The 22,136-nt window shown below is 31.5% G+C and overlaps 1 protein-coding gene across 1 annotated transcript; it reads left to right on the top strand.

Annotated features, from left to right (window-relative positions):
* Window positions 1-38: 38 nt before the first annotated feature.
* On the top strand, window positions 39-21,843 carry LOC148622769 (transmembrane anterior posterior transformation protein 1 homolog). Its single transcript, XM_088572962.1, has 11 exons — window positions 39-211; window positions 3,485-3,615; window positions 6,738-6,862; window positions 7,748-7,910; window positions 8,650-8,785; window positions 9,600-9,697; window positions 15,528-15,678; window positions 16,930-17,039; window positions 17,981-18,040; window positions 18,343-18,488; window positions 19,268-21,843. The coding sequence occupies exons 1-11, from the start codon at window positions 181-183 to the stop codon at window positions 19,833-19,835; spliced, it is 1,719 nt and encodes a 572-aa protein (XP_088429088.1). The 5' UTR covers window positions 39-180; the 3' UTR covers window positions 19,836-21,843.
* Window positions 21,844-22,136: the final 293 nt, after the last annotated feature.

Below are 22,136 nucleotides of genomic sequence, written 5' to 3'. Positions count from 1 at the left end.
GTTTCTGATCTTGATCAGCTGATCTCTTCGAATTGAGGACCGACATAAATGAATATTAAGCTTTGGTCTGACAAAGAGTAATAGCCAGACGAAATTTCGGAAATGCTGAATGAAACAAAAAATGATCTTATAGCCTAAAAGTATTGCAAAAAAATTTTGCTGTATACCCATACAGCAAACATGCAAAGTTCACCGCTTCCCCAGACACAAAGTAATCTTTGATCTACTTTCTTCCCAAACTTATAAAAATACTGTGCATATGTTAGTGCATTCGTCCCATTGACTTATTCGCCCTTATGAATAATAAGACTGTCTTTTTTATGTCCCCATTCCATCTGTTTAATTTGTAAAAGTAGTCGATAATGAAGGGTAATAATGACAGAACTACTGAAGTGATAAAGTCTACTGCCAGTGTTGGTCAAAGAGTAGTTCTCTCTGACTCTGGCAAGTAATTCTTGCCAACAGATTTTAAATCCTCTCATATGAAACAAGTTCATGCAAAAAATTCTTGTAGGCATTAAGGGTAAAAGGCCCTGAAACAAGCATTTTCCTTATGTCTGTGTAATAACTTGAGTAGAAGTGAATGGATTTCATATAAATTATACAAGTACAAGGTGCTATAACACAAAGGCAGTTGCTCTTTGTCCACACATTCATGGACAGGGAGCCTCTTCAGGCTAATCGTCCACATATCGGATTGTGTCAATAACATATGGAATTGGGACAAAATAGCCCCATTCGTTATGGAAATATCGTACTTATCTGCTAATGTACAACTATTAATGGCTTCCCGAACTGTGATCACATATAATGAACTGGAGCAAGCCCCTGTGCTTGAAAATGGATGGATTTTATGTTGGTCAAACACAAAACCAAGTCAAAGAAGTTATGATGACTGGTTCCAAAGTTAATGCATTGTCTTCACCAGATGTTTCAAAAGTTTGTACTAAAATCTTGGACAAAAATGTAAATATCGTGCATGTTAAAAAGTGCTACAGTGCTAATGCATGGGATATTCTTAAAACTTGAGTTTCTACAAGGAAGGACCAGTGTGAATGGACATGTTTTACATGTAAGGGGAAATTGACCAAGACTCACTAGATTGTGATTGCTGTCTGGAATGGCAACATTATGATTTAAGATGTGCTAGACTGAATGTGCCAAAACAAGATTTCTGGATGTGCAAACCTTGGGCTGACATTTTCATTCCAGTTGGGTTGTTGTCTCTATACACCATACCTATTCTCGTTATATTTGTTTAAAATAGTCTTTCAAGTTTGTTAAACGTGTATTTTGTCTTAATTCTGAATGATTTTAATTTATATTTGTTACATCAGACACAATTACTTTTATTGTATTTGTATCATTTTTGTGTATATTTGTATAAAATGAATTTCTCACAATTTCTATATCACTAATGTAAATGAAGCATTTCCGTCATTCTGTGTGTTATTGACTCAAACTGGATGTGTGGACTATTAGCCTGCAAAGGTTCCCAGTCCTCCAATGTGTGGACAAGCAGCCACTGCCTGCCACAAAAGGAAGACTGCGGATTGATTTTTTTAGGGTTGTTGCTTGAGCCATTTAAGAGGAACAGCCTAAACATAACCATTTTGGTTCTGGTCAAATATCAAATCATAACCAAAGCTGTGTCAAGTTGAATGGTATGTTCATACTTGCCCCAACTCTGCAGGGTTCAACCTCTGTGGTCTTATCAAGCTACACCCTGCAGAGCATTTTAGCACAATTCTGTGATCTTTTGTGTTGAATACACCTATTTCCTTAACTAACTAAAGATTTATATTTGATAACTTAAAGTCCAGTCAAGATAATTTTAAACTTAAACAAATTGCTTTGAACAGAACATATTTTGATTCAAATATATAGCATAATTTCCCTATACATGTATATACACAGAAATAAGTCCAAAAAATTTTAAGTTGCTGCAAACTCAAAATAAGCATTTCAAAATCCCTTCAGAAATTTACAATGGAAAGGGGAGATAACTCTGTAAAAATAACGTTTTTGGTCTGATTTTGTTCTATGTTTCTTGATTTCATGTAGGGTAGGATACTTACTGTAGGAGGAACTTTTTTTCTTAGTGACTATCACATATAATATGCTGCCCATGATATGTAAGGCATTTGTTTATGATGAGTAAATTGAAATTTTTGGAGAATTTTTAATGACAGAAAATTCATATTTTCTGGAAATTCAATCATTTTGATTTTTGTTTAAATTGGTATTGTTTACATCTGCAAACTATTTATCAACAGTTTTGCCTTTGTTAAAAGAATCTTTTAACCACAATAAGCAGAATATTAACTTCATCACAATTGGAATTCTTACATTACATTATCTAGAAAATTGGACATATGGTTTATGATTAAGTTTCAAAATCTATGTCATTGTTTGGTATAAGATATGAAACCTCTTCATTAGTTGTAGATGATATTCTAATTAATGCTAAAATATCCACTATTGCTACACTTTATTTATCAGATACAACATTATTATGAATTTGTATAAAATTTTATTGGTTTTTTTTTCAGCCATTTGTACAGAGTTATCTCCCCTTACCAATGTTCATAAGAAATTTGAACTGCTTATTTTGAGGTTTCTGCGCACAACGTTTTGTTAGACCTTTTTCTGTGTTTATTTGGGTCCTAATGCTATAGATTATAACTTATATATCTTCTGTTGCAATTTGTTTATATTAAGGGTAAAATTTTGCTAGATTGACTGGACTATTACATGTATATGTATATAATTATAAAATTTTAAACAATGAAATTTTGTTGCAAAAAAAATTGTTCATGTTAATGATTTGACATAATTTATGGATTTTCATCTTGATAGGTTTTTCATCTTCTTTGTATCAGAAGAATTTGCTGCTTCTTTGGGCTTTTGACCCATAAACCAGGGTTTGACACTAACTTTATTTATGTAGTGGTCAACAGGAGGTTAAACAGGTAGTCTGCAGATGGTTATGACGGTTCTGGTCTTAGGTCTTATGAAAAATAAGGCAAAATTTAGATAGCCTATGGGACTATCATGAAAATTTTTCAGGTAGTCCTCTCCAAAATTAGGGTGGCACAGGACTAGCAGACTGCTGTTAATCCCTGTATTCTCAGCAACCCTTCATGGGAATGATTTAAAATTTTGTATGCAACAATCATGTTTAATCTGATTTTCCTAAAAAAAAATCCGTAAGTAGTTTGGGGATGAATGATAGGTGGCTGCCAAACATTGTTTGACAACCTGAAAAGTGTCTGAGAGATTCTTTTTAAATTTTGATGTTGTTTCATGAGACAAAATGAAGGTCAAATTTGATTTTTACAAATATCACTTTAGTTATTTTTTTATTTTTTTTTAACACTCTTTTTTGTTGTGAAATTAAGATTATCAATATTTGAAAATCTCCAACCTTAAACTGGCTCTTCCTTCAATGTGAGTGCATGCTCACTAAGTTTTTATATTACAGGAATGTCAGTTCTTGGATACTTCAAGTCAGAACTAACCAGAGGTTACCTGTTAGAAGGTGCTCAAGAGAAATTCACAGAAAGAAGAGAAAGGGTGTATACATTTATGAAAACACCAAGAGAATTGGAAAAGGTTAGTTGTCAAAAGATAACAGATGTAAAAGAATGTCAAATTTAAAGGGCAAATTATGTCTACATGCATGTAAGTATATTAAGTGAGTTACTGAGAAAGATGAAGTAGCTCACAGGACACAGTTTATTTTTAAATACAGCTAATTGCAGTATGGGTATGGTGGTGGTTTGATCCTTCACTGAGCATTCCTTATATTATCAAACCAAATATTTTTCTTTAACATGGTCGATATTGAGCGTATAAATCTTTTACTACAGTAGAACAAGAATGCAGTAGCTGAGCTGATCTGTGCAACTATAATTGTGCATCTTCATTGGTCAGTTTCGAATCAGTCATCAATTCATCAAACCAATCTGTGAAACCAGTAATTGCTACTGGTTTGAGAGGGGTTGCAGATTAGAAGAGGGTTCCCTTGGTTGAAAAATGACAAAGTCCTTATCTGGCATCAGGAAAACCGATGTCATTCAGATGGAAAAGAAAAAAAAACAAAATAGGAGGTGTGCATAAGGCACCATGTAAAAAAGAATATGTGAAAGTTTCATCAAATTCCATTCATCGGTTTCAGAGGATTTGCAGATTTGAAGAGGGTCTTCTCATGGTATACAAAATCACAAAGTGCATCAGAAACCACAGAAGTCATTCAGATAGAAAAACTAAGTAGGAGGTGCCATGATGCCATTATGCACATCCTATTTTGTTTTCCCATCTTAACGATTTAATCTCTTATCAGTATCCTATATGATTTCTGGGAGGGAAGTGGGGGTGGGGGGATCACCAAGTGAACTTTGCTTACAGTATTTTAGTATTATATTGCAATCATTCCTATGAAATTTTGAAATTTACATGAATCCAACATCCCATATATACATCACAAAACCACAGATCAGTCACTGGTCATAGGTTATCAATCTATTAGCAATCAGGCAAGAAATTGTGAATATCAGTAGGGGAACTGTAATAAAGTTACAGTGATGATTTTGGAGTGATAATTAAATATTACTACAAAAGAGGAACAACTCGATATATCTAAACAACTATAACAGTCCATGAGCTTCTTTCCTGATAGTATACTAGTATAGTTTGCTTTATAGTTCAGGAATTTTTATTTTTCATTTCTCATAGCTCAAATAAATAACTATAGGATATGCTTATATCACATATATTTTGGCATTATGTGTTCTTAGCTAAAAACTGATTAAACACAAAATATTAGGATTCAAAAGTAGGTTCTCAATACATATCAAGAACCGCATATATAAAAATAGTATTTAAGAGTAATCAAGGGAACCAAGTTTATAGCGGTAATCAAAAGAATGTAATCCAGTGACAAAGACCAGACATGGAAAACAGACATACACAACAAAGAACATAAAATCATACATACAAAGTAACAAAAGCAAATGAGCAACTCGGACTCCATTTAAAACTGGGAGCATGGACCAGGTGCACGGTAGGGTAAGCGTCCTCTGCTTTTCTAGAAACACCTGCCGAGTTGCTCATAAAAAGTCAAGTCCGGGGTAGATAAACGAGGAAAGGAAAACTATGACACATTGAACAAATCAGTTTTCATGGTGCAGATGGATACACCATAATGATCCATGAGTTAATGATGATGACCATAAAACTTCTGTAGTGATGACTTCAATCTTGTAGCTGAAAAAGTTTTCATATTAATGACAAATATTTTTTTTTGCCCCCCGCCACAAAGCGGAAGGAAACATCGAAATACTGGTGTCCATCTGTCTGGTCACACTTGTAGAAACAACTCCTCTGAAACAGCTTGACAGATTTTTTTCAAATTTTGTAGGATTGTAAAACCGCTTGATGGATTTTGTTCAAATTATGGAGAATTGTAGGTCCCCATTTGTAGTAGATCATATTGCACCATCATTTTGATTCAGCAAATTTTACAGGAGCTATCAAACTTTTGCACTTAAACTTATGGCTATGAGTTGCTTTTCACCTCATTGAAGCTGAATATTTTACTGTTTCTTATGTGTTAAATTACCATGGTAGCTGCAATAAAGACTATTTCATTTTGGCAGAGGTAGAAATTGTTAAGAATCTTTTTTCTGATTCTCAATTGCAAACGTGTTGATGTTAAGAATAACTTGGCCACCAGATCCATGGTATGATTTTGTTGTATGTGTTTGTTTTTGATATTAAATGTTTTTCAATTCCCTACAAATGCAGTGGAAGGGAATGATGAGTATTAACAAATTTATCGAACTGACAGTATCAAGGCAAAAACCAGAAAGTTGGAAACAAATGCAATGGTCCTGACTTGGTACAGGTATTTCCAAAGGAAATGGTGGATATAACCAGGTTTTTTAATATGACATCTTCATATTGTCAAACAGTGTATGTCGGTACAACCCCACCTTTAGCACCTGTGCACTGTCTCTTTTCTTTCGCTGTCACTACGAGACAAAACTCTCATTTAAAAATGTTTACTCAATGATTTAACGGCTGAGAGGTTATCTAATTGAAATAAATTATATAAATACACACTTTTAACACATACAATGACATTAATATACAAATTTAATCAACTTCCATACGTGGGAGGTTAAACAGAACAGCCATTATTTTGGCTACGCCTAGGGAGATTTTTGTAACAAAAATTACTGTATTTGTCATATTAGAAAAGAAATAATTCCTTCCGGGAGTAGATTTGTACTCATTAACATGGGTTTGGCATTTATATTCTCGTTCAGAACCTTGCTGTCACTCTGTGTTAAATAGTCGAATATAAATGCCATACCCATGTTAAAATGAGTACAAATCTACCCCCCCCCCCAGGAATTATTTCTTAATAATAGTATGTTTGTACTCTATCTATCAGACTTTTCCTATACATTTGCATATTAGTATGAGTTTTTGTATGGGTGTGTGTTAGGACAGATTATAAGTTTACTTTTGGTTTTGCCACAATGATTTGTTTTATATAAGTCTATGGGCTTAGGAGAATGACACCTTCCCAGACAACAACTTTTTTACAATAGAGAAATAAACAGAAGTTGATCTTAATTAATTCTACCTTCACAATATTCAGATCATGGTAACTTACATTCACAATTTTAAGACACCTGTGTTTTCCCATCTTTTTTTTCTATTTTCAGTTTTTGCTGTATGGATACTTCCACTGCATGGATGCATTTCTGTTTATATTTACTTTTTTGCCACTCAGGATAGTTGTAGCATTCCTAAAGATATTAACCCATCCTTGTGGTTTACTTACATCACGGTAATTATATTGTATCATTAATTGCATGTTTTAAATCATTTATTTAAATTAAAGTATGTTTTAATTATTCATCTTATTCAGATTTTAATTCATTTCTTTAGTTGCATATATTATAACCAATACTACTAGCTTTTAGATCAATTGACTCCAATTTGTTTTTTTTTCTTTTTCTCTACACAGACCATGAATGGTGTAGGTTGATACATGTATTTATAACCAATAGTAAAAGTGTATGATAATTTTAGGTTATTACATGGCATTTTCCATAAAGCCATGTGACTCCCATATCATGCCTGAGACGTAGTTATGGGCTGTTATGGGTCGAGGCCATGTACCTTGGCAATATGGATAATGCCATGTGATAACTTACCTGTATTTATCCCAAATTTATGTGTTTAAAAAAAGTGCATAATAATCAACAACTTAATTAACGAAATAAATATCAACAAATGAAGAAAGAATTATAGCTTTGCTCAAGTAAATATGAAAAGATGTTCTGTATTTTATCATCAGAATTGAAAATTTAGATCCAAGACACATTTTGAACCATTTATATTTATAATATTATTTGTAGTTTTTTTTTTTTATTTCATTATGTGTACTGATAAATGTACCAAGTTCTTTACATGTTACTGTATAATTACCTGCCAAATCCACAACAGTATGATAATGTGCATGCTTATTTAATACATGTAACTGGAACTAAAAAAATGTTTTCATCCCAGGGCTAATAACCACTTATTGTCCTAGACTGACAAAGCTACTGCCCTGGACTGACAACTTACTTTTACACCCAGTATTATCAAATATGTAAAAATGAACATATCAAGATTAAATATATGGTCATATGAGTTTATTTGTTGTTATTCATTGGATTCTCTTCAGGACCAGAAATATATTGGAACCAGCCCAAGCCTGTGATATTCTGAAAGGTGTGATTCTGATTCTGTGTTGTATTATTGTTAACTACATAGATACATCTATGATGTACCATCTTGTACGAGGTCAGGCTGTCATCAAACTCTATGTATTCTACAACATGCTTGAAGTGAGTACAGATAAACAGTAGATAGAATATAAGATTGTTCTCCCTTAAAACTATGTAGTTTATTATTATGATGTTAAAGTGGTTCCATATAATGACCTCAATACTACCAAATGTGTAGGGCGGGAGCTATGTTGATTTAACTTACTGCAGTTTTGTAAGATGTATTGTAACGCATGCTTAGAATTTGATGTGTCCAGCTATCACATTCAACAGTACCTAGTTGGTCTGCTTTGAAATTTAGATGCTGAAGACCTGGCATGTCTTAAACTTTCCTCAGTAAATTTGAACACACTGTAGATATCCTCCCACTTTCATTTTTTTTTGGGGGGAGGGGGATTGCATTTCAAATTTTGAATAATATGTGTCTGAAACAATTGTTCTGTCCACATGGAAAATGACATAAAAATGTTAAATTATCATAAGTTGGACTAATTTGAGTGCATATAGAACAAACAAAAAGCTTAGATAAGAGACTGAAGGAGCAGTTAATACAAATAATTCAAAATTAATTTAAAGAACAATACTTTTTGACAACAAAGGACATTTGCTAATTGTTTTGTTCCACAAAACTGAACTTTCAGTTCTCATAGAATAATGATTTATGTACCAATAAAAAAATGAGGTAAATAAGTTTGACAGGTGATGTTTTTAGGGATCTGTTCAACAATAAGACATTCACAGTGAAGTCCACTATTGTTATGTTCAGTTATGTTTATACATATAAATGTTTTTCTTTAAGATGGCAGATAGGCTGTTTACAAGCTTTGGACAGGATATATTAGATGCTCTTTTTTGGACAGCTACCGAACCAAAGGGAAGGAAAAGAGAACATGTGGGAGTTATACCACATCTATTGTTAGCCATTATTTATGTCAGTATCCTTTATACAACTAATGGTACATATTTATTGTCAGACCTAATTTTCTAAGGTTTGAGTAAGGTGGTTTCTAATGAGGTTTTACTGCTCTATTTTTTATTTTTTAATATTTTGTAATGTCAGGTTTTTTATATTTTTATGACATTGTAAAAATAATTTCTAACCAATGTCCATCAATTTATTTATCTGTCCACACTTGTAATTACTCCATGCTTTTACAATTTCATATAAATATTTGGGTAAAATTAGGGTTCTTCTTAATTGAGATTACTTTGCAAATTCAAAAAAATCCAAAATTGTCATAAATTTTAAGGTAGAATATTTGTTTTTTAAGAATTGGTGCATGTATTCAAATTTTGGGACTTCCACTGCCAAAATTGTGGGTATTTTAAATTTGTCATGCTATAGCTTAAAACTCATACTGTGTGTAGTATAAGAAGAATGCTTTCTTTCATGTTTTAGACTGATGAAACTTAATATGCTAAAATTTAAGTAATATAATTTAGGGGAGGCATATCACATGCTTTAACAACACTGTTCATTTCATTTTAACATTTACAACCAAAAGTAAACACTTGATATGTTACAGTTGAAATCACTGAAAAGGTTGAAAGTTATGAGGTTTATATTAGGACCCCATCTCACACCTTAAATAGTACAACTTATTCTATTATGATACTTTTACTACCAATCTACTTCATTTCTCTTTTCTATCTTAAAGTGATCCATCAACTTTTTTAGGCTCCAAGTAGGACTTGTATTTTTTTTTGTGAGAATGGTTATTTAAATAAATATCCCTTAACTGTCTACAGTTATTCATACATTATTGATTTTATTCCAAGCAACTGTTTTAAATGTAGCCTTCAATTCCCACAACAAGGCACTGTTAACAATTATGATGTCAAATAATGTAAGTACATGTAGCCTAACAAATTGTGTTTGTAGTCATATTCAGTCATATGATATATATCTGAAATCTTTCTAAACCTTACATTTCGTAAAGTCTAACTTTGCAATGAATATGACAGTTAGCTTCCTTTCCTTATTTATTTATTCATTTATTTTAGTACCTGGTTATAATTATTCCATGAATGAAGATTTGAACTTTGAACTTTTTTCTACTTCTATTTTATATTTAATTTCCTTTTTTGATGTACAATTGTTTACTTATTTACTCTCCATGTGGAGGATATAAATATATTTAACAAATTTCAACATTATGGTTATATATCCAGTAGACAGAGATAAACATGTATTGTTTCTTATTGATGTGATTTCTTAGAATTACAAACTATCAACTGGTTGGCCTATTGAGCATTGCGGCACTAGTGATAGTTGCATCTTATTTGTATGCTTTCAGTAACCTTCATATGTCATCTATATTATATGTTTTCAACAACCTCCAGAGTGGAAGTTTTCTTCATAAATTATTCAAACTTTACACAATTGTTAGTTGTGCACAACTGAATTAGATTAAAATTTAATTCTATCCACTTTGCTAGTTTTGTTTAGGAAAGGTTATATCTTGCATTATAATTCATTGAACTTTATAGAAAGTGAACATTGAATGGCAGAAATGATACTTTGTTGGATATAAAAAAAATTGTCAGAGATTCTTTGTTACTAAGAACTTTCAGAGGTTATGTAGTGGGGAATCTTATTGATTTTCATCAAATTGATGTACCTAAAGGGAGATAATCTTTTTTTTTTTTTTTACCAGTGATCCGATTTTCAAACTGTTTCTTTTAAGTTCTCTTTTGATTTTTTTAAAGGCAGGCCTATTGTTAATTATTTTGAAGTGAAATGGGTACAGAATTGGACCATGCCCCCCCCCAAAAAAACCAATGTTTTTAGTTTTGGTCTGATTTCAATTTTTTTTTAATTGAATTAATTCCTTATGCCCTGCCTGCATTTTTCAGTCATATTTCTGATATCTCATATGGTTTTTGAGTTATAAGGGGTCAAAGGGGCCACACCCCTAAAAAATCAGACTTAGTCAGATTTCGAAAATTTTTAATTGAATTTCAAAGTTTGTGCTATTGCGTCCAAAGCAGTTGTTGTGTCAATAATGAACTATACTTCCCTATGCTTGAGTGTGTCAAAAACTAATGTTGTGTCCACACTTACCCCAAATTTTCTGTATTTGACATGCTGCAGTCTTATCATGCTTATCATCTCAACGAAGTTCTTTATTTTCTATTTAAACAGTCAAAAAATATATACATCACAGATGCTGCAGGATATATTTGGATAGCTTTTCAGTTGATTTCAAGATGTATTGAATATATTTGAAGCAAAAGAAAATGATGTGCCACCCATTGCCTAATTCTTACACAGAATGGTTCTTCACTTGGCAAGAGGTAGAATGTAGGCTACCTAGAGTTAAATATGCCACATTTCCTTGAGTCCCTTGGTGTTATTTGCAATAAGAAAATTCAACATTTATATACATGTATATACTTACGTACATAATTGTGATCATTTGTATACATATTTGTGTGTGTGTATTGGCTACCAAGAATGTAAGTCTAATACACTACTGGTGCATGTCCAGAGGAACCATTCCTTGGTGTTCTTTGGCAATTGTGTTGATATTTTGGTTTTACACTATTTCCATCTTCAGTATGAAAGTTGTAGTGCTGTTAGAAGGTTTTTTAATAACTTCCTTTGGGGAAGTCATCTTCACAAATTTTAAAAAATATTACACAATTAATAGTTGCCCCTATATAATTGTCAAAAGTGGTTAAGATTTTATAAAGACATTGTAAGCTTTGTTTAGGAAAGGTTATATCTTGCATTATATTTCATCAAACTTTGTAGAAAAGTGATATTGAATAGTAGAAATCTTGTTTGATGGATATAAAAGAAATAATCAAAAGATTTTTTGCTACCAAGAACTTTCAGAGGTTATGTAATGGGGAATCTTATTGAATTTCTTTAAAATGATGTATTTAAAGGGAGGTAATCTGGTTTGCCTTCAGTTTCAAATGTCCATCAACCCAGATAAAGCAAAATTTGGGTATTTGAAGAAAAGTACAGGAAAAGTTCTATTATAATAATAATGGAATAAATGTAAACAAAAATATACATATTTTGGAATATTAAACTTTTGCTGCATTAGGAACATTTTCATTAACTTGAATGAAAGGTATGTTTAAATTGAGAAAAGCCCTTGAAGAAAAAATGAACATTATTACACTGTTGTGTTTATTTTACCATATGATATCTCCAATAGTTTTGTATGGATCATAAGTATGGGCCAGTTTTTCAAATAAAAAGCTGCATTCAAATCCCCCCCCCCCAAAAAAAATATCTAAATAACATGCAAGAAATACTACCAATTGAAAAAGTATATACTAAGTATGGCAAATTTTCTTTGGGAGTAAGCCCAAAATCTGCAGAATTGGCAGTAAAGGGGGTAATAGGAAGTTAACCCTCTTATCTGACAAGTTATCTTAAACATTATCAAATATTGGTCCTATTAACAAGTACAGTTTTCTTTTTGAGATTTTCTATACCATAGAGCCTACAGTGATGGTTAAGTTTTTCACAGCCATTAAATTATTGGTGTTTTTTGGCATTTGTGTTCTTGTTTTGGTTATCTACTCTTTCCAAGTAGATTTTGCTTGGTGTTTATTACTTCCTTTGTGGAAGCTGTCTTTAAAAATTTTTTAAGTATTACTCAATAAATAGTTGCCCCTATATGAAAGGTAGTTAATGTTAAGATTATTAATAAATATTCTAGTTTTGTGAAGGAAAGGTTACAACTTGCATTATATTTCATCAAACATTGTAGAAAAATAATATTGAATAGTAGAAATCTTGTTTGCTGGATATAAAAGAAATAATCAAAAGATTTTTTGCTACCAAGAACTTCCGAAGGTTATGTAATGGGGAATTTTATTGAATTTCTTTTAATCGATGTGTTTAAAGGGAGGTAATCTGTTTTCCACTAGTTTCAAATTATATCGGTTCTATACTAATTATCAACAGTGATAAAACAAAATTGGATGAAGGCAATGTTTGAATTGAGAAAAGTCATTGACAAAAAAACAAAACATTGGTACAATGTTTCCTTTAATTGATCATAGGATATCTCTAATATTTTTGCATAGATCAGAGGTATGGGCCAGTTTTACAAATAAGAAGTTGCATAAAAGTAAATAAATAATGATACAATGTATTATAAATCTGTTGAGATAATTACTTTATTACGAGTAATGAAATTAAAGATATTGTCTACATACTTTATCAAATGGTGAATAACTCGTACAAGAAAAGATCAGATTTAATAGGCAGATAGAAATGAGAGTTTCTACCTCTCTCCTTCAGTTCAAGTGGACACATAAATTAATTATATTGAAATGTAAATGGTGTATGTTGATAATCATGTTTCAATTTGCAATTATTATAAATGTTAGGTTATTGTATATCAAATAAAAGGTCATCAAGTGTACATTACAAAAATCATGATGAAAACCTCAAGTCACCAAGTGCAAAAAAGAAACAGTTTTTGAAGGTTAGGATTTTATGTATCAAATGAAATATTTTAACGTGTTTTACAAAGAGGAAGTTTTCAAGGGAAAAACCTTTCAATTGTTTAACAAACTAGTCATTTTTTAGTTTTGTATCTGTATTCTGTCCACTCATGGTATCTAAGTAGAAAATAAAAGCAATTGTAATTGTCATTCATGTTATTCTCTGTCACTGGATTGATATGATAAAAAGTGATGGTTAGGCATTTTCTTCTCTTGAAGGGGGGTTGGGATTTCAAGATGGAAATTTTTTTTTTCAGCAGCAACCACAGTTAAAGAAAATTATTTGAAAATGGAAATAGTGAAGTAATGGGAAATATTGAATCATAATTTTTTTTCTGTTTATGGGAGAGTAAAAAAATCTTTTTGCTCAAATTTGGAATAATTTCATATTTTCATTTATTTTAGAATCCCAGCCCCCCTCTTTCAGTATGAAAATGGTTGGTGCCTTAATAGAGTTAACAATTATATTGCTACTCAAGTTGAAATATAAATTAACAAAAATATATAATTGACAGGACTTTAGTATTTGTGAATTACTTTTATTTAACCATTGAAACTGAAATGGAGATCTGTGCAATGACAAGGTTCTGTACACAAAAAAATACTTGAAAATAATTCAAAATAATTTGCTTTAAATGCAACAAAACTGCTTGTCTGTTTTTCAGGGGCTCAAATTTAATTTCATGTAGTTGGAATTTGATCCAAATCCATTAAGTGTTTAGCAGATGAAAACAAAGCAGTCAAGTACTTTTGCATATTAAACTGATATTTTTTTATGGTTACAATGCATCAACTAGTTGTTTACCAAAGCATATTATGGTAAACAATTTTAAAAACAGTTCGTAATGGCTTGTTATGCATCTGTCATAAAAACAGGAGTCCAAATAAGTCCATATGATGATATAATGGTACCCCTGGAGGGTATATATGTGCCCATTATGGTGGTCAAATTGGAACCTGTTCATGACCCTGAAATTTTGGAAAATCATATTCAATGTTCGAAGGTAACACAGTTAATGACTTGGTGACAATTTGGAAAACCACACCCTGTCTTTGACATTTAAAACAGAGCGTTATTTATAACAGACCCTGGCATGTCAATATTAGTGATTTATACATTCCACAATGATAAAATTATGAAAAAGTAATCCTGTTATTGACAAAGGTAAAAATTGCAACCCTGATGACCGTTAATTTGTGAAAAAAAAATTAACCTGTTCTGTAGCACGTATGTACTACTATTTATAATGGAAGTACCACCCCCTCCCCACCCCATTCATTATCATGTCAAAAATATGAACAAAATTAGTCACAAATTTTTTTAAACAATAGAAATGTCATATAGCAATTTTAAACACTTAAATTTTTTCCTGTCTAAGAATCACATGTGTATAAGGTGTGGCATATAGATAAAAAAAAAGATACAGAGATTTTATTACAATATTCAAGTATTTATACTTGATAACCTCCAGTAATAATCCATCAAAGTGTTTGTCAAATTTGACTTTCTAAGATATTGATAGGTCAGTTGAAATGCACTGTGGAAAATGGTGGGAAAAATTTTTTGCACTTTTCCCTTGTAAAAGTAGTCACAAAATGTCTACTTCAAATACTGCAGGATAATTCTAGATAGTTTTTCAGTTGTTTTCTAGATGTATTGAATAAATTTGATGCAAAAAATTACCAAATTTTAAAAAAATGATGTGCCACCCATTGGCTGATCGTTACACATAATGGCGCTTTAATGGAAAATAAAATTCTTTTGGCTTATGACATGTGAACATGTAATAGCTATTGTTTTGAAACAGTTTATACTCAGATATCATAGTTAAATTTATAGGAATACCACATGTACTTAAATACTACTGCTTACATTAAGAACCACAACAAACCACAGTAGTGTCTGTATTCATTACAATAGTAGCAGAATACTTATTTTACTAGCGTATGAATATTAACAATAATGTAACAGAAGTGAACTTCTTATTTGATACTTATTTATGAATCAATCTTTTTCTTTATCCAGGGCCAAGTATACATAATGGGTGTACATGAGTACATACATCATGTAATGTATAGTGCAAAATAAATTTTTGCTATTTTCAACCTTTTGCCTTCACCCCTTATTATTGTTTTGCAATGTTAATTCTTCATTGGATGTCCTATTGTCAGTGTTTATTCTAGAATATGTTTCATTTTTAGTTTGTAGAGATAAAATCCAACATGTTCAAGAAAATCGACAAAGGTTTTCTATACCATATAGCATGCAGTGATGTTAAAGAGAGATTCAATTATGTTATTCTGTTAAGTGTTGTATTCATCAGAAATATGACAGAGTTCTCATGGAACCCAGGTATATTATTAATTAGAAAGTACTGTATGAATATCATGTAAAGGCATCGTATTTTGTTATAAACCTTTTGGAAAGTAAGTTTACTATAAGAAATAGTTGGTGTCATTATAAAACCCGATGATTAGCTTTTTACTCACTTGGATTGTTATAAATCAATTAACAGTGTTGAAGTTCCACGTTTTTTTGTTGTTATTGCCCTGGCCTTAAAGTGTGAATTTTACTACTAAGCTTTTGTAGGTTAAAAGTGAGGAACCTTTTATGAGACTGATTTGAATTAGTTCAGGCTACAACTTGAGCATGGTAGGTTGTGATTGACTTTCATCTCTTCACACAACAACTTCTCAACTGTAATCACATCTGAAGTTGTATTGGAAGCCACATTGTGAATCATTTCTTCTAGTTTTCATACAACCCCAAACATTTTTTTGGGGGGTTCGTATAATGGTATCGCCTGTTGTAATCATCATTGTCATAGGTGTCCATTAACTTTACTTTATTAACAATAACTGAAGCAAAAACCTATTTCATCTTTTTGAAATTAAGAAAAAAATATTCCTAGGGACAATTTAGAGTGCCCTATAGTTTTTGCCCACCCCTTTTGGAAATAAGGAGCTGAAAGGGAGAAAATGAGTGTTATCATTAGAATTCAAAGGAAATTTTTATTATTGATCCTATTTTTATGATTCATATGTTAATCTGTTCTTTTTTAAATTCTGTTATAAATTTTGAAATTGTTTACAGGTTGGCATATCTTTAACTGTTTTGAAGTTAAATAGGTACAAAATTGGACCATACCTCAAAAAATAATTTTTTTTTTAATTTTTGTTCAGATTTTGAACTTTATTTTAGGTTAACGATTTTTATGAAAATCCCTGCGAGTATGATTCAATCATATTCTAGATATGTCTTATGGTTTTCAAGTTATAAAGGTTTAGAGTGGACACACTCCAAAAAATCAACTATTTATTTTGGGTCTTATTTCAAAATTTTTTCTATATATTGGTTTTGTGCTATATACATGTAGTGTCCTGACCAGTTGTTGTGTCCCTATTCTTAAGTGTTAAAAACTAGCATTATGTCCACACTTGCCCCAAGTGAACAGAGTTTATCATGCTGTGGTCATATCATGCTGCACATTGCAAAGCTCTTTATTATTTTTGCAGTATTTATTTAAAAAAAGATTTTTCTGTTATATTTAGAAACCATAGCTGATGTGTATTCAGCCTGTTAAACTTATTTTTATTCCTACAGATCACATATGGGTAATAATTCCTGATGCTGTATTAGTACTTGTTGCTGAATTATTTGTAGATTGGATAAAGCATGCCTTTATTGTCAAATTTAATGAAATTCCAGCAGATGTAAGTGATATACTAGTAGTCTATTTATATTTCATTCTGTAGCATATCTTCCACTAACCACCTAAGTTGTTTTAAGGTAGTATGCTTGCCTTGATTGCATGATGTCATGGGTTTGATCTCGGTCGAATCATACCAGACTTTAAAATTGATAGTCATTGTTTCTCTACCAAACACACAGTATTTAAGGGAATAGAGTGATGACTGGTTGGTTAGGAGTCATAATGTTGTGTCCAATAGGGGTAGCATGCCTTCGTGCCGGCTGTTGCTTCTGTGATCTAGCACAATAAAATCTTGCTCAGCATGTCAGACTACTACAAACCAGGGTCTAGCCAACCATTCCGGTCCGGAAATGAATGAAATATTCGCTGTAATTTGACATTAAATCATAATCAAACAATTTATTTTTGATTAAAACCTTAGACTCTATCGTTATAAACTTATGTCAAATATAAAGTGTCATGGTTCTAATTGAGCATGTTATTTTGAGATTAATAGGTTCTTATCATTTAAGATTTCTGGTATTACTATTGAAGAGCTGGGATTTCTTACACATACATATATGTAGGAGATTCTGTCTTTTTTCATGATTAAACAATACAATTTTGTTTTTCCCTCTTGAAGGGTATAAATCCAAGTTTCTAAGTAATGTAGTATTATGGAAGTATCTTCCTTCTTTCCAAAATTTCTCCATTTTACAGTTCATGTGCAATGTAGGACTTGTTTCTATGTATATCACATGGGTGATCTTAACTAGAATATAAGGAGAATAAATATGGTGAATATGTCAAAGAGACAACAACACCAACAGGATGAAAAATGTAAGCTCAAAGCCACCCATGGGTCTTCAATGAAATCCTCACACCACTGGGCAGGCTGAGCTTAGTAATAATTATAAGATTTTATCAATTGAATTGTCTGTATTTCTGTTTTCTTTGTTTTAGGTTTATCATTCATTTTCTATCAAGTTGGCTGATGATTTTGTTGCTAACAGACAAAACAGAGTATGTACTGGTAGTTCATCTAATTATGTAATCAATTATTTATAACTGATTTGAGCAACTAACAGTAAGCTAAGATAAGGGTTACACTGGACACACAAAATTGATGTTTGGTACAAAAAGCAAAGAACAACTCATAGCTCTCAAGAATAACATAACATAACATAAGCCTATTTCGGCAAGTAAATCTACATTCAATTTTTTGCACCTTAAACCTAATGTTGACTATAATTACCTGTTGTCCAGGAGTTAAAGGTTAAATTTAATATGTTTATAGTACTTTTGATGTACTTTTCTAATTTTAGGCATATATAGACTACTCTGACCTGCTGGCTAGAAGGATGGGGTTTACTCCGCTACCATTGGCATGTCTGTTAGTCAGGATATGTACCAGATCATTTAAGATTTCTGGCGTTACTGGTCTTTGCATCTTGATTGTATTGTACTTTTGGTAAATAATTACTTCATTTTTTAATATGACCACAAAAAGATTGAGGCTGTATAATGTCATTGTCATCATCCATAAACCTTTGGTTTCTGCACAATAAATTGAATAAGAAAACTGTACCACAAGGTTTAATACCACATTATACAGCCTCAATCTTAATGGTAAAAAAGCAAACATTTTTTCTAGTTTGGTCACTTAAGATCAGAAGAAATGTTGGGAGTTTAAAAATTGGGCTATAGTAGGTAAATGTCAAATAACAATTTTTTTCAGATTCTTTGACTACCTTAATCCGTGTTAGAATCTTATGCTGTGTCAAACATTTTAATCACAATCCAAGTTCAGCAGTGTATCAAGCTTGGGTGTTATGTTCATATTTTACCCAACTGTTCAAGTTTAAATTCTCTGCCCTGCAAAGTATTTTAATACTGTTTGATTTTATCAACAATTAAATATCATTTTTATTTTTTTAATTTAAAGATTTCAATCTAATTAAAACTTGATCTTGTAATTTGTTAGATCATTGAATGCGGGAACGCCGTGTACAAATTAGAAGATCTAGCTTTAATTAGATTGTAAAGATTTTAGAGTACAAGTATGTCTTTTTTCTGTATTTTAGAGTACAAGTATGTCTTTTTTCTGTATTTTACAGTGACTTTTTCATGTAAAATGTAACAAATTAAATGTATTAAATTTTACTTCCAACCATTGCATGCCCTCTATTGCATATTACCAGTATTTTGAAAATTAAATTTTTTCTTTCTGTTTGTTTTCTCTTATTTTAGTTTGATGACATTTAAAGTGTTGATTAGTATTGTTGTACTTGGAAAAGCCTACAGTCTTATTGCAAACAAGCCTAAAGAATCTGATAATTCATCATCCAAGTTTACTGACAAAGCTGAAGACACAATGAACACTACAGATGTGACACCAGATTCTTCTCATATTGTTTTACAACAGTCTAGCTTTATAGATACCATAGGGCCTGACAGTCAGTCAAAGGGTAGCGTTAATAGCTCTATACAACAGCAAAACTTTGATTTTGGAAATAGTTCAAAGCCAGAGATGTCAGTAAGTTCAGATATTTCATCAGTAATTGGACAATATGATACTGACAATTTGGCATCAGCTGACACTGAATCTGTAATAAAACATGAAGAGAGTAATCTCATAGAGATACAGGACAATGAAAAGTCAGGGTTACAATGTACTGCACAAGACAGTAGTGGAGATGTTCATAGCTCATTCATTCTACAAGATAAATTGGATTCAAATAGTTATCATCAGTCAGAGGAATTAAGGCATAGAAAAACTCCCATTGAAAATGAAGATAACAATCTCAATAATTTGTAGCACACTTCAATCTTAATGTTGTGACTTGTGCAGCTTGTAATTTAATTGTATGTTTATACGTCTCATTGAAGTTTTTTACTGAAAAAAATATCTTTGTATAGCACAGACAAGCATAATGCTTCACTATTCAAAATGAAATGCACTTTCACATTTTTTTCTGAATAGATGAGAATATTTAGTGGAACTTTGAACAGCCAGGCAAATAATACTTTTGTATTTATCCCTGTCACTTGTCCTTTTTCACTGAGTCATACTTGTGTTGTAAGTTTTGCAAAACTCAGCCATTTGCTTTTTATCATTCTTATTTGTGAATCATCTCAATGGCCTTTAACTAAGGGGTTTATCAGAGTGAAAAATGTGAATGGTTTGTTACAATTTTGAGTGCTTTATTCGTGCCATTGTTGTTCATTTGTTGTTTTTCTTTTATTTAATTGTCTTGTTATTGTAAGCATTCCATTTAAAGCTTTCTTGATATGAATTAGGATGAATTTATTATAAGTAATCTATTTTGTAGCTTGTTAAGTTTGATACTGCAAATTTTTTCGATGGAGGATATTGTTTTGAGTACTTCTTGTATATACTTTATTTTTGGATCTTAAACTTTCTAAGTATTTGGTTCTAATGCTTTGATGAGAGGTTACTCCTTGGAACATTTGTACAGCATACTGTAATTTTCAATTATTATGTGATTGGTATTTTTGTCTTTGGTAATCCCATGTGACTTGCTGTTATTTATGAGTTCATGCATGTAACAAGATCTTGTATGATGCAGAGTAAATTTTTTATTGGACAAGAGGAAAGTTTGAGTATCCATATAAAATTTGATAAATCCAGTTAAGTCCTGAATCATTATTGTGATTATTATGTCTACTAATTCTACAGATGGTTTCATCACATTTGTGCCATTTCTCAAAAATTTAAAATTTTAAAAAGTTGTGTATGAAGTTGTTTAATCTTTGATAGAGCTTACCGTTTAGTGTAGTATTCTGTGTTGAAGGCTAGACAGTATTTACATGCCCCAGCCACAAAATGGTCTAGTCATATAGTTTTACCCTTGTCCATCAAGTTGTCATTCCGTGTCAACCAGTTTTCTGGACATTTTTGTTCTAAACGCCTTGAGATATTGAACTGGTTTTGTGTATGCAGATGTATATTGGTCAGTTACAGATTGAGTTTTAGTTTTGTTCTGGTGTGTTGATTTTTGATGGAGGTGTGCCCTTTTTACTTAAAAAAAAATTAGTGTCATGACCAGTTTTCCTGGCTATTTTAGGTATGCAGGTGCATATTTATGATTTACAGAATGCAATGAGGATATATTAATGCTTCTATCTTTTCTTTTCTCTGTCCTTGGATCCTTGTGAAGATTATAGACTAGACATCCTTTAAAGTTGGTACATACACTTAATCTTAAAATAAATGTAGAACCCTTTCAATGTTAAAGGTCTTCTGTCACAGGGTCAAATTTGTATGTGGGAGGGGATGTGAACTTCACAATGTTCCTATTTAATTAGCTTTATGCATTGCAGGGCTGACTTTTTAGTGTATGAGGTTTGAAACATTTTGTTTCCACTTTCTCTGCTACATGTGTTGTTATTGTGAATGTATGAATGTTTACAGAAAATCTTTTTTTTTTCATTGTTATGCTCATTCCACTGAGTATTATGATATGACAGACTTTAATATTATCAAGTACTGACCTACCAGTACATTGATTTGAGATTAAAATCAGTGTCCTGTTATCTTTCACTAATACAATGTCAATTCATATGCTTTTCAGTTTCTCAAAGAAAGGGTGATTTTTTGTTGTGGAAACACTGTTCTTTTACACGGTTTTGAATTGTGTAAAAGAAGAACAGCATTACATCTTAATGTCTCCCTTGAATTCTGTATTGATGCAATTTTTTAATTAAAGTACCAGTATTTTTCATTTTGTAAATTGTGGAGGAATTTACTGTTATACTGAAAGCCTGTCTGCTATACTTTGGAAAATAAAATATGTGAATATGGATCTATTGTCAATATTATCATGAAGTATACAGGCAGGACATTTGTCTCTCAATAACAAAGAATCACAATGTATGTCCATTCATATTCCATTCTAAGCCCAACTCAATATATTGTTATGAAATTTGATCAAATGCTGAGCATCATCTAGAAAGGGGCTTACACAAAGAGACACTCATATAAAGAACTTGTAAGCAATAAATCCAATATATATAAAATATAATAAGTTAAAGTTGTTTCCACATAACTGATATGTACCCTTGTACTGAAACACTCATATCTTACTTTGGTAGCTTT

Source organism: Perna viridis, chromosome 3 (assembly GCF_037379345.1).
Source record: "Perna viridis isolate PV_CMFRI_1.1 ecotype Kerala chromosome 3, ASM3737934v1, whole genome shotgun sequence".
Taxonomy (NCBI): Eukaryota; Metazoa; Mollusca; class Bivalvia; order Mytilida; family Mytilidae; genus Perna; species Perna viridis.
Note: the sequence above shows the minus strand (reverse complement) of the source record. Positions and strands in the feature narration are given on the sequence as shown.

What these genes read in the sequence shown, in the direction of transcription:
- LOC148622769 (XM_088572962.1), top strand. Translation starts at nt 181, where the DNA reads ATGCAAAGTTCACCGCTTCCCCAGACACAAA. An exon ending in GTTAGCCATTATTTATGTCA is followed by an intron (nt 8,786 to 9,599) that starts GTATCCTTTATA and finishes AACTGTCTACAG; the next exon opens with TTATTCATACATTATTGATT. An exon ending in CAATTATGATGTCAAATAAT is followed by an intron (nt 9,698 to 15,527) that starts GTAAGTACATGT and finishes TTTCATTTTTAG; the next exon opens with TTTGTAGAGATAAAATCCAA.